This window comes from Sus scrofa, chromosome 2 (assembly GCF_054392235.1).
Source record: "Sus scrofa isolate SSC_HxYL_T2T_F1_AM1 chromosome 2, Sscrofa_HxYL_maternal_Yorkshire_Landrace_v2.0, whole genome shotgun sequence".
NCBI classification, from domain to species: domain Eukaryota; kingdom Metazoa; phylum Chordata; class Mammalia; order Artiodactyla; family Suidae; genus Sus; species Sus scrofa.
In genome coordinates this window covers 6601055-6612648 of record NC_139384.1, presented here as the reverse complement: position 1 = coordinate 6612648, position 11594 = coordinate 6601055, and the positions used below count along the sequence as shown (strand labels likewise).

Sequence of the window (11594 nt, the reverse complement as noted above, 5' to 3'; positions counted from 1 at the left end):
GGAGAAGATGCAGGGTGGCCAGGTTTCTGGTGGGAGCCTGTGGACGATGGTAAGGCCATCGCTGAGACGGGGAGGAGGAGGGGCAGGCTGGGGTCATTTGGAACCTGGTGCGTTTGAGAGGCCTAAGGGACCTCACTGTGAGATGTCCAGCCGGCTGGCGTGCAGGAGAGAGCAGTCTGGGTTGGAGACAAGGAGTTAGGACTGGTGAGCCCTTAGCATGATGAGGGCACTCAGGGAGTGTGGGAAGGACCATGAGAGGGCTTCCGGGGGTCACTTGGGGACACTGGGAAAGCCAAGAGGAGCGAGGCGCAGCCTGTGTTGGGGGACCTGGGCTCACTCATTCCCCTCTGGGCTTCAGGCTGGCCACACCGCGGGCAGCTCCCGTCAGTTACCTCTGGTTAGGCGCCTTCTCACCCAGCGGCTCCCTCCTCTCGCTGGCCCGGGGCCCGCCCACAGCAGCGCCGCGACTCCCTCAAGCTCCACCTCCCCAAGCACCCCGGGCGAACTGGGCAAGTTCGCAGGGGGTCCTGACCTGGACCCCACGCTCGGATTCGGCCCCTCGCGCGGAAGTACGGCCTGGCTAGTCCCTGAGTGGCCCACCTGCTTCAGGCCCCGCCCATGACCCCGCCTCCCCCGACCCCGCCTCCCCCTAAGTGGCTGTCGGGCAAGGACCATTCGCTGTTTTCCGGTTCCCCAATATTTCGCTGCCAGCCGGCATCTTCCTTTCGTAGACACGGACCATCGTCTGCATCCTGGGCCCACCGTGTCCCCAGGGGACTCACTGGCTTTTGCAGCACGTCCCACTGATAACCTGGTTGCTCCTGCCTTCATCCTCCCGCAACCCTGCGACGCCACCGGCCTCAAGATGGGTTTTCCCGAGGCGCATTACCTGGCCCCCTTGTCGTAGACTACTCTGTGCGCATGCGCCCTCGATAAGGCAGGACCTAGCTGGCCAGGGCCTCGCGCTGACCCTGCTTTACTGCGCGTGCGTTAGGCCAAGCCGGAAGTACATCCAGCTCCAGCCCTTGGGGCCGTTGCTTGGTTTTTGCTTAGGATTCCCCGGTGTACCAGTTGGGAGTCGACTTCAGATTTGAGATTTCTTCCGCCCTCCCAAACTCTACCTGGCACCTCCCCTTCCCCAACAGATGGACACTCTCCCTGGGCTACTTAAGAAATGAAATCCAAACATTATAGCCCAGGGTTTTTTTTTTTTTTGGCTTTTTGCCTTTTCTAGGGCCGCACCCACAGCATATGGAGGTTCCCAGGACAGGGCTCCAATCAGAGCTTTAGCCGCCGGCCTCCGCCAGAGCCATAGCACCGCGGGATCCCAGCCGCGTCTGCAACCCACACCACAGCTCAAGGCAACGCCAGATCCCCAACCCCCTGGGCAAGGCCAGGGATTGAACCCGCAACCTCATGGTTCCTAGTCGGATTCATTAACCACTGAGCCACGACGGGAACTCCTAGCCCAGGGTTCTTATCTTTAACAGACTGGCCCCACTGAACCTTTCCAACATCGTCTTTGCCTATTCACCTACAAATGTCGGCTAGCCCCTCTGCGAAATTCACCCTCCTCTGTTGACCTAGACCTGAAGCTAGTGTGGCCTCTGTGAAGCCCCTCCTGAAAATGCTCCATCCCCACAACTTCTGGGCCCCACTCGGCTCTCACTAGGCTGGGATTTCCCCCACCCCACCCTGCAGCTGCCTTTCATCCGCTGGCTGGTAGTAGCTAGGGGTTTCCACTGGTGTCCTCAGACTGCAGACTCCCAAATGACAGTGTAAATATTCATCTAACTCTTGTGACCAATGTCCAGCCTGACACGACCAGTAGAGTGTGCTGAAAGAAGGCAAATCTCTGGCCAGCTTGACAAATTTATTAGTTTGGAGTAGAAAAAGCAAAAGTCCAAAAGCTTTGATTCTTCAATAAAAACCAAGCCTCTTGACTAGAGAGCAGCCAGACTGCTCTCTCCCTAACTCCAAACAGCCTGCCCTACTACTAAGGCACTTGAGAAAAGGGGGGCAGAGAAGTCTCAGAAATGCCCTAAATCCTGGAGAGGGCCAGTGCTGCCCACCAAGTCCCTTCAGCCACAGCCCAGCAAGGAGAGAGCTGGCAGAGACCTCTGCAGGGTAGGAAGGCCAGCCCCTCAAAAGCTGGTGGTTAGGCATGAAGAATCCCAGCACCACACAAGGGCTGGTAACAGGGGCATTGTTTTGGTTCAAGGTATAAATGAACCAATGATTTGAAGAAGACACTTGGTAATAAGGCTTTGTGGCCTTTGAGGCCACAGCTCCAGCCTGTCCCTCTCTAGGAGAGTACTAGAAGCTGGAGGGTGGGGTTGGCCGCCCCCAGAATTCCCTGTAAAGAATGGAGCTGAACATCAGGATAGGGGAAGGAAGAGTCTGCGTTCCTCCTAGCTCTGCCCTTTCCAGAGAAGTTAATGCTTCTGCTTAAGCACCTCCAAAAAGAGAGAGAGATAGATACTGCCAATAAAAGAATAAATGCAACCCCGCCCCCCCCGAAGACATCACCCAAAGATGCTGAGGGCAGCTGGAGCACACACCCCCAGAATCCGTAAGTGCTGGCTCTGGGAGGGCTTCAATCCCCTGCAACCCAGTGCTCTGGGCAGAGCAGGTGTCAGCCCTTTAGGAGCTGATCTGACTCAGAAGGGCTGAGAAGTCCATGTCCGCAATGGAGGAGAAGTCTTCGTCCCCCGAGAGGAGACCGTTGGTGAGCCCAGAGGCCCCCAGGGGAGTGGGAGCTGGGTCAGGGGGTCTCTGGGACCCTGTCACCAAGCGAGTTATAGCCTCAGGGTACTCCATCAGCATGGGCTCAGCTGTGTGGGGGGGCATGGATACACCCTGGTTCAGCAGCTGCTGAAACTCAGAGTTGTCGACGGATGCCAGGTCCGTGAACACGGTCGGGTCAGTGTTATTGCCGAGCAGGGCCCCCAGGTCCTCATCAGTATCAAACTGCAGCTGCAGCAGGGCCTCTGTCAGTGTCCCTTCCCCAGCCTGGTTGGTTTTAGGGGCAGGCGGGGCCACAGCCTGAGCAAGGCCGGGGGCTAGGACGGGGACAGGGGCTGGGGCCTGGGCCAGAGCTGATGCCATGGCTGGGGCTGGGGCCGGGGCTGGGGCCTGGACCAGGACTGGGGCAGGGGCTGGGGCCAAGGCTGAGGTCTGGCCTGGGATCTGCCCAGAAGCAAAGGCCATGGGCGTGAACTCGTCAAAGTTGATGGTGCTGAGAGATGGCGTAAAGGGATAGGGCTGGGGAGCTGGAGGAGAGAAACAGAGAGGGACGGGTCAGACAAGGCCTCGGAGGCCCACCCCACCCTTTGGACCCCAGCCGCTATCGAGAGTGACCCTATGGTGTCACAGCAGGCACTCTAGCTCTCTCATCTCACTCTGGCCTGCAGGGTCCCATTCCAGCGTGGCCTCCCTGGAGGCCTCCCTGTCTACTCCAGCCCACAGAGCTGCTACAGCCTTTTAGGGGACGGGACATTTTCAGAGTCAGCTGGAAAAACCTCATCTTACACAGAAAGACCAAGCCCTCTGTGGGCCTGGGCCCAAGGAGCAGGTGGTGAGCTGCGCGTCCTCACCCCTCTTTGTACCCCACTCTTGCACATGCGGTTTGCTGTTTTGCTACCTCAGAGGTGATTTTTTTTTTTTTTTTTTTTGGTCTTTTTAAGGGCCGCACTTGTGGCATATGGAGGTTCCCAGGCTGGTGTGTGCTGCCGGCCTACACCACAGCCACAGCAGTGCCAGATCCTTAACCCACTGAGCAGGGCCAGGGATCGAACCCATATCCTTGTGGATACTAGTCGGGTTCATGACCACTGAGCCACAGTGGGAACTCCCCAGAGATGATTTTTTTATGGCCCCACCTCTTTGGGGAGCTGAGGGCAGAGATGGTACATTTTGAAACTTCTGTATCTCAAAGTGTCCCCCACGGGGTTTAACTGACGTAGTGGTTCTCGGACTTCAGTGTGTGTGGGCACCTCCAGGAAGTCACCGGTTCCTGGCCACACTTCCAAGGCCTCCAATTCTGTAAGGGCCCAGGAATCTGCATCTTCCCCGCTCCCCAGGTGGCTTTCACAGAGGCAACTAGGCCTCACACCCTGAGAAACAGGAGCCCAACAGAGGGCAGGCTTCAGACACCTGCTGGTGAGGATGACAGCTTGCCTCCCTCCCAGAAGGTGTCTAAACCACGGGCAAAACCGATTTGGGCCTATAGTTCCGGCGGAACGATCTTAAGGAAACCCTTACCTGGCTTGGGGACGGAAGCTGAGCTGCGGGAAGGCACAGCAATGCGCCGGGTTGCAGGCCGGGGGTCGGTGGGTCCTGCTGGGCAAAGGCTGGGTCAATTCTTGTTGCCCAGGGTCACCCCTCCTCCCGCTGCCTTCTCATCCTCCCAGGGCCCCTCCTACCATTGAAAGGACTCTTCTTCATGATGCTCTTAAAGGTCTCATAGGTCCTTTTGCGTTTCTCCTCAATCCGGTGCCGGTCATCTGGGAAGAGAATGGAGAAACGTGGGCCTTGCTCTTCCCAGCTGGACCCCCCCAGAGCTCACGAAGAGCCTCGGGAGGAAAGGTGTTGAGAAGAGCTTTCCTGAGACTCTTTCGCCAAACCTTCTCAGGCTGGGAGAAAACCTGCGTGACTCTGAGACCCTCGACAAGAATACAAACACCACAGCTTTCTGAGAAGCCCTCCTGTGGCTGAATCTGCCCCTGCAGCCTGTCCCCAGCTTCTCCTCTCACCTGTGTTGCTTATGTCCTGGCTCCTCTCCTGCCTGATCCACTCTGGGGCAGCTGAGCACCACAGGCTTGCCTAAGACTTCAACAGAGACTCTTAATCTTTTTTTCTTTCTTTCTTTCTTTCTTTTTTTTTTTTTTTTGGTCTTTTTAGGGCTGCACCTGCAGCATATGGAGATGCCTAGGCTAGCGGTCGAGTTGGAGCTACCGCTGCCGGCCTACGCTGCAGCCACAGCAACAAGGATCCGAGCTGCATATGCGACCTACACCACAACTCATGACAACACCAGATCCTTAACCCACTGAGTGAGGCCAGGGATTGAACCCGCAACCTCATGGTTCCTTGTTGGATTCGTTTCCGCTGCGCCACAACGGGAGCTCTAAGACTCTTAATCTTCTCTCTCGTGGTCTCATCGTTCAGTCTGGAGCTTTCAGAACTTTCTAACCATCGTAACACTTGGATAACCCCAAACGGTCCAAAGTGCCAACCACACCTTCTCAGACACCTGGTTCTAGTTCTTTCCCCTTCTGTGTCTTTCCTACCTGTCTGCCTTGTCACCAAACCTTGGACTCGTCCTCAGCATCTTCCTCTCTCTCACTTTCGACCATTCACTCCCTAGACACATAATAGCCAAGTGCCTCCTGTGGGCCAGGCTCCACTCCAGCCACTGGGGATATGGCCCTGAGAACAAACAAGGTTCCTGCTCCCAAAAGGTGACATCCTAATGACAGAGGGGCAGGGGCGCAACCATATATAAGTGAGGAAAGCTCTGAGGAAGAGGCACAGGGGGATGTGACAGCACCAGAAGGTTGAGACATGTAGCTTAGAGGGGTGCAGGGAAGAACTGGGACGAGCCCACCATTTTTAGACCAGGTGACAGCTAGGATGCAGGGCCTGATGGGGGACCGAGCCTGGTGTGTGTTGGCCACAAAGACCCTGTGGGGCTGGGGTCCCTGAGGCCAATGGCAGTAAGTGAGATTATGTCGCTTCGCCGTTCCCTCTGCAAGGTTCACACGACATCGCCTCTCCCCAGACCCTGGCAACCAGATGCCTCCTCTCCCCGCGTCTCCCCCTCGGATCCTTGCACAAGGCTGCCAGAGTGGGCTGCTCATGTCACTTCTCAGCTTAGAAATTTTCGGTGGCTCCCCACCGCCTCAGGATGTGACCCTGGAGAAAGGCCTCCAGGCAACATTCAATGCCCCCCTGCCTGGGCCTGCTCAGTGACTGACATCCACTCCCACCCCAAAGCTGTAGCTGTCCCCAAACGCACCGGGCACCCTCCAACACCCCTGCCCTTCCAGAAACCGCTCCACCTGTCTAGAGAACGTGCTTCTGGGTGTTTCTCCAACTTAGATGCCACCTCCTCCGTGCAGCCAGCGCCAGCTCCCATGCCATTCTGCACGCACCTCCCTCCGTTTCCCGCGTCACTCTGTGACTTAAGGATCTGTTTTGCATCTTCGTCTCATGACACAGATTTGCGTCCACTGAGCCACAGTGGGAACTCGCTGGCCATTCCTGTTTTGGTCAGGTGTCCGAAAGCCTCGACCAAACCATGGCTGTGTGGCAGTGATGAGACAGGAGGATCACAGCACCCTGGTGCCAGAAGGCCTGGGTTCAAGGGAGGTCTGGGTCCGAGACTCACTAGCTATGTGACCTCAGGCAAGTTAAAAGCTATCAAAAGGTTCATGAGGACAACAGCAGGTAATTCACTGACATGCCTGCAACAGGGCCAAAGCGCTTAGCAAGAGCTCCACGTTTTATGAGCAAGGACACTCGTAAAATCTGAGTGTCGTCATTAAATGAGGCAAGAAAGAGAATTTGATCACAGTGTAAACCCCCACCCGACTGGAGCTTCTGACCCTCAACCACAGCCCTGGCCTCACTGCCGCTGGCTGGAGCCCAACAGGCCTGCTGCCACCTTCCCCTGGGTACCTGTGTCTGGCAAGTACTGGAATTCCATGGGCTCGCTGAGCTCCCGATCCGAAGGCCGCCGCAGCTGCATGGAGACGCGCACGGGGGCCTGCAGGCTGGGGTCCGCGTAGGGAGGCGTCCGGAACACGATGGCCACTTGTCGGTGCACGTCGGCTTGTGAAAAGGAGCCTCGGGCCTCCCAGCCCGGGCCCGTGAAATACACCTCGATGTCCTCTGATGGAGAGGGGGCGGCGGAGTGGGTGGCCATGCTCAATTCACCCAGCCCGCCACCCCCGATGCTGCTGAGGCCTTTCTCCGGAGACACGTCACCCTGCTGCCCCCGAGGTGTCAGGGGAGCGCTTAAATCAGTTCCCTGCCACCTCGCCACGTGTGCTCAGCCTCACCCCTCACCTCCTGCTCCAGAGTACAGCCCTGCTTCCTGGTGTGTGTACCTTTCTGCACCTTGTCGCACAGCAGGAAGATCTCATCGCCCCCAAGGCAGCTCCCCGAGTTCCGATTCACCCGGCAGATCTTGAGCTCTGCAGTGTTGGGGGCACCTGAGGGTGTGGGAATAAGGAAGGAAGCCCTGAACCACCAGAGGTCTCCTGGGCTGACCTGCAAGACTCCTGCCCAGCCCACAGTCAAGGTTGTCCAGCGCCTACTGACAGCACCTCTGCAGCCAAGGTTTGACTGTTCCCACTGGCTCCTCGCCCTAATCAACTCAGCGACTCTTTTTTTTTTTTTTTTTTGCCCGCAGCTGCAGCATGTAGAAGTTCCCGAGCCAGGGACTGAACTTGCAGTGCAGCATTACGCTTACGCACTAGGTCACCGGGGAACTCCTCAGCAACCCTACATACCAGCACCTACTCTGGGCCCAGCCCTGTTCCAGGCATGAAGCACCTAATGAGGCACAAAGCCTGAACATCTCTGCCCTCATGCGGCTTAGAGTCCAAAGAAAACCAACAAGCTCACAACCCCTCTTTCTCCACCCGACCCGAGCAGACTTCAAGGCCTGTTCATACCCACTGTGGCAATGAACCTTTCCCTTTCTTTTTGGCTTCTTAGGGCTACACCCACGGCATATGGAGGTTCCCAGGCTAGGGGCTGAACTGGAGCTACAGCTGCCAGCCTACATCACGGCCACAGCAGCACAGGATCCAAGCCACACCTGCAACCTACACCACAGTTCACAGCAATGCCGGATCCTTAACCCACTGAGTGAGGCCAGGGATTGAACCCGCAACCTCATGGTTCCTAGTCGGATTCGTTTCCACTGCGCCACGACGGGAACTCCAATGAACCTTTCCCTCTTGACCCCTGGTTCATCCTGGTTTCCCAGCCTTGGGGTCCAGAGCCCTTTTATTTCCACGCATCCTGCTGGCTACTTAATTAAAGACTGCAGTCGATCACTGTCGGCCCAATTCGTCTGTGAACTTCCTGTGAGCCTCCATCACTGCACGGCTCCTCTCTAGCATTATCTCGTTCCCAGGAGCACACTTCCGGAGTCAATAGTGCAGGCTGGGCACACCACCCTCTCATCACATGTTGGAAATGCCTGTCTCCCAGCTGACTCCCTGCCAGCCTGGAAGCTGTCCCTTGAGGGCGGCTCTGGGTCCTGTCGCCTCGTCTCCCCAGCCAGCGCAGGGCACAGAGCACCAAGAGGACACACACCCTGCGCGACTGAAGCCAGAGCAACTCTGGCAGACCCCGCCCACCAACCCCCTTCCTCCTCGCAGGCCCACCCGTCTGCCCTTCCTGCAGCTCCCCAGCCACTCACGGTTGTCAAAGATGGGGTGAGAGAGGACAGGCGGCAGGCGGAGGGGCCTGCCTGCTGGGTCCCGCACTGTCACCTGGAAGCAGAGCCGCACAGCATTCAGGTCGTAGTCCCCGCGCTGCTCTTCTATGGGAACTGTCAGAACAACAGAGGGTCAGGAGAGCTGGGGTGGGGGGGACAGCCAGGGAGGGAGGGGCACGGGGGCGGACAGGGAGCTCTGGGCTGGGAGGGATGTTTCAGGGCCTGCGAAGCAGCAGGAGGTCTAGAGGAGGAATAGAAGGTTCTACATCCATCGCTGACTCCACCTGGGACCTGGAACGTCATGTCCCCTGTGTCCCCTCTCTGGGTCACGTCTCCCCAGTAGTAAAATGGGAGTGTGTGCTGAAAGGGCAGCAAAATTCCACCTGTGCTGTGAGTCTTGGCCAGGGAGGGAGAGTAACCTCGGCAGGGTGACAAAGAGCGGAGGTGCTCCAGGCAGGCCGGGGCCTTTGCTCCCACAGCCCTCTCACCTTGGAAGGGGTTGTTGTTGGTCTGGATGCGCTGATTGATGGCCTGTTCCAGGTCCCGCTTCTTTACACACTGGATCCCCAGGTTCTGGAAGCTGAGGTCCCCGAGGAATCAGTCCCACTGTCTCCAGCAGAGCCTGGGCCCTCCAGCCCTGCCGGGTCTACCCCTTCTCCCCCACCCACTCAGCAGGCCAGCACGCCGTGCTGGACCCCCCTGAATGGCTGCCCACAGTGCCACCCACTCCTCACTCTGGCTGACAAAGCCCTGGGCCCTGCCGCCGGGTCCACTGTCCCTGCTGGCTCCCTACCCTCTGTCCCAGGACCTCTTTTCCCTTCTCCAAACACACAAAACTCCTTCCCACTTCAAAGCCTCTGACACCCATTCACTCTGCCGGGAGCGCGCCATTCTTTCCATGCCTCTCTGCCTTCTCACATTCAGCTCTAACCTGAGAGGCCTTTCTGACTCCCCATCTAAAGTAGTGACACCAGCTCCTCCGCCTCCCGGGCTATTCCTCCAACCCACTGCTTTATTTTCATCACTACTGATGACTTGCTAACGGATCTTGTTTAATTATTTGTATGTTTATTTACAGCCTGCCTCTGTCAACTAGTACGTAAGCTCCAGGGAGACTGTCGGTTCAGTGGTTTTCTTTCTCGCTACAAGTGACGTGACTGAGGGGCTTGCCCTTCCAGCCACAGGCGTTAGGGCTTCGGGGGTGATTAGAGACCTATCACTTTTCCATGGGGCTCCTATCTGCTAGAGGGAGGAGAGACACAGGCAATTTCAAGACAGAGGAATCTGCCTGCAGAGCTGGGGACAGAGCAAAGGGTGCCCTCTGTCTAGAAAGAACACTGTAACAGCTACACAGCTGCTGGCCCTCCTGGCCTCCCACCTCCCCACCACCCCCTGGTGCCCAAGGGGAGCTCACCTGTGGATGCAGCGGTCTGGGCAGAGCTCAGCCTCATAGAAGCCATCCCGGCAGTCTTTCCCCACGAGCTCATGGGGGTGAGGCCGGTGAGGGGGGTCCTTGGTGACCAGGGAGATGCGCACTGTCCCTGGCCCCGTGTAGCCATTGATCTGTCCAAAGTACAGAGAGCACCCTGGAGGCGCAGGAATTCCAGCCCCAATTCCCCCCCCCCGGAGGGGGGGGGCAGGCTGCGCGGGGGCCTGAAAGCAAGCCTGCTGGGGTTTCACCCCTACTGACACTGCGCCCCTCACTCGGGAGCTGGGCTGACCTTGATGGTGGGGTGGGTCTTGGTGGTATCCGTGCTCCTCTCGCCCGGGATACTGCCGGCTGAGCGGCCCTCGCACTTGTAGCGGAAGCGCATGCCCCGCTGCTTGGGCTGCTCGATGATCTCCACATAGGGGCCCGAGGCCGGGGCCGGCTCTGCGGGGGAGATGCGGGCCAGCCCCCATCAGGCGGCTGACCCCATCGCCCTCACCCTGGGGAGCTCCTCCCGAACCACGGAAAAAGGATGGTCCAACTTACCCGAGGGGAAGATGAGGGGGAAGAGGTCTGAAAGGGGAGGGATACAAGGGTCAGCACATGCCCGCTTCCCGTCCTCACCAGGGAGGGCCTGCATCCCCGGCAAGGAGATGAAGCCAGGCTCCCTCCCGGGGACACTGGGTCAGGGCCAGCTGCCTGGAACCTGCAGTACAGCTAAGGGGCAGGGGTGAAGGAGCCAGAAACACTTGTTTTCTAAGAGAAAACCCGGTAGGACGGCCTCCACCACCAGGGGAAACTGAGCCAGGACCCCTCTCTACTTTCCTAAATTAAACTAAGGGAGGGCACTCCCCACCCCAACCCGGGAGGAAACTGAGTCAGATACATTCTCCCCTAACAAGGAAACTAAGTCGGAACTGCCCCCGGGGCCCCGGGGGAGACCGAGTCACAGCTCCCCCCAACTCCCGCCACCCCCAGGGGAAACTGAGTCAGACCCCCCCCCCCACTCCGGCCCCGCCCCGCTCCACCATCCGGCCGGCCGCTCCCTGCGCAGCGACCATCGGCGCAGGAAGGAGCGGAAGGCAGCGCGGAGGCTCCCGCCGCGGTCCCGGCGGCCCCAGCGCCGCCACCGCGCGGGGTCAGAGGGCGTCCTCACCGTCCATGGCCGGGGTCCCGGGGGCGGGGCCGGGGTCGCAGCTGGGCCCGCGGCGCGCGCTACAGTCGAGCCATTCGCCAGAGGCGGAAATGCGCCGCGCGCGCCCGCCGCCGCGTCACTGCCGGGAATCCGGCCGCGCCTGCGCGCTGCGTCGCCGCCGCCGCCGCCGCCGCCGCCCCGCGCGGTGGGTTAGGGACAAGAGCGCGCCACTCGAGGGCCTAGGGGGTGGCGCGCGCCGCCGCTGCCGGGCCCTGCGAGCAAGTACGCGCCGCGCTGGGCCCCGAGACGCCGCGCGCCTGGACGCCGCTCCCGGGACTGGCTGGGCAGCACGGATCGCTCGCGAGTCTGGGCCCCGCCTGGAGGGCGGGCCGGGCGATTACTCACAATGTTTTTAGGGGATTTCGGGGGCCCCCTCCCGCCGATCGGAGGAGTGGTGATGTCACCTCGGGCCCGGTCTGGAACAGGGCCAGAGCTGCTGGGCTTCGGCTGCCTGCCCTGCGCTGGGAAAGGCTCGGGCCTGCTTCGACCGCAAACACCGGGTGGCTAAACTCCAC

At 59.2% G+C, this 11594-nt stretch overlaps 1 protein-coding gene across 1 annotated transcript; it reads right to left on the bottom strand.

Annotated features, from left to right (window-relative positions):
- Window positions 1-2643: 2643 nt before the first annotated feature.
- On the bottom strand, window positions 2644-10457 carry RELA (RELA proto-oncogene, NF-kB subunit; the record flags this gene model as incomplete). Its single annotated transcript, NM_001114281.1, is given in 10 exon segments — window positions 2644-3272; window positions 4264-4338; window positions 4425-4505; window positions 6682-6894; window positions 7113-7217; window positions 8438-8569; window positions 8944-9035; window positions 9870-10018; window positions 10177-10328; window positions 10431-10457. Coding segments are annotated over 10 exon segments (1655 nt in total), but the record flags the coding sequence as incomplete, so codon positions are not given.
- Window positions 10458-11594: the final 1137 nt, after the last annotated feature.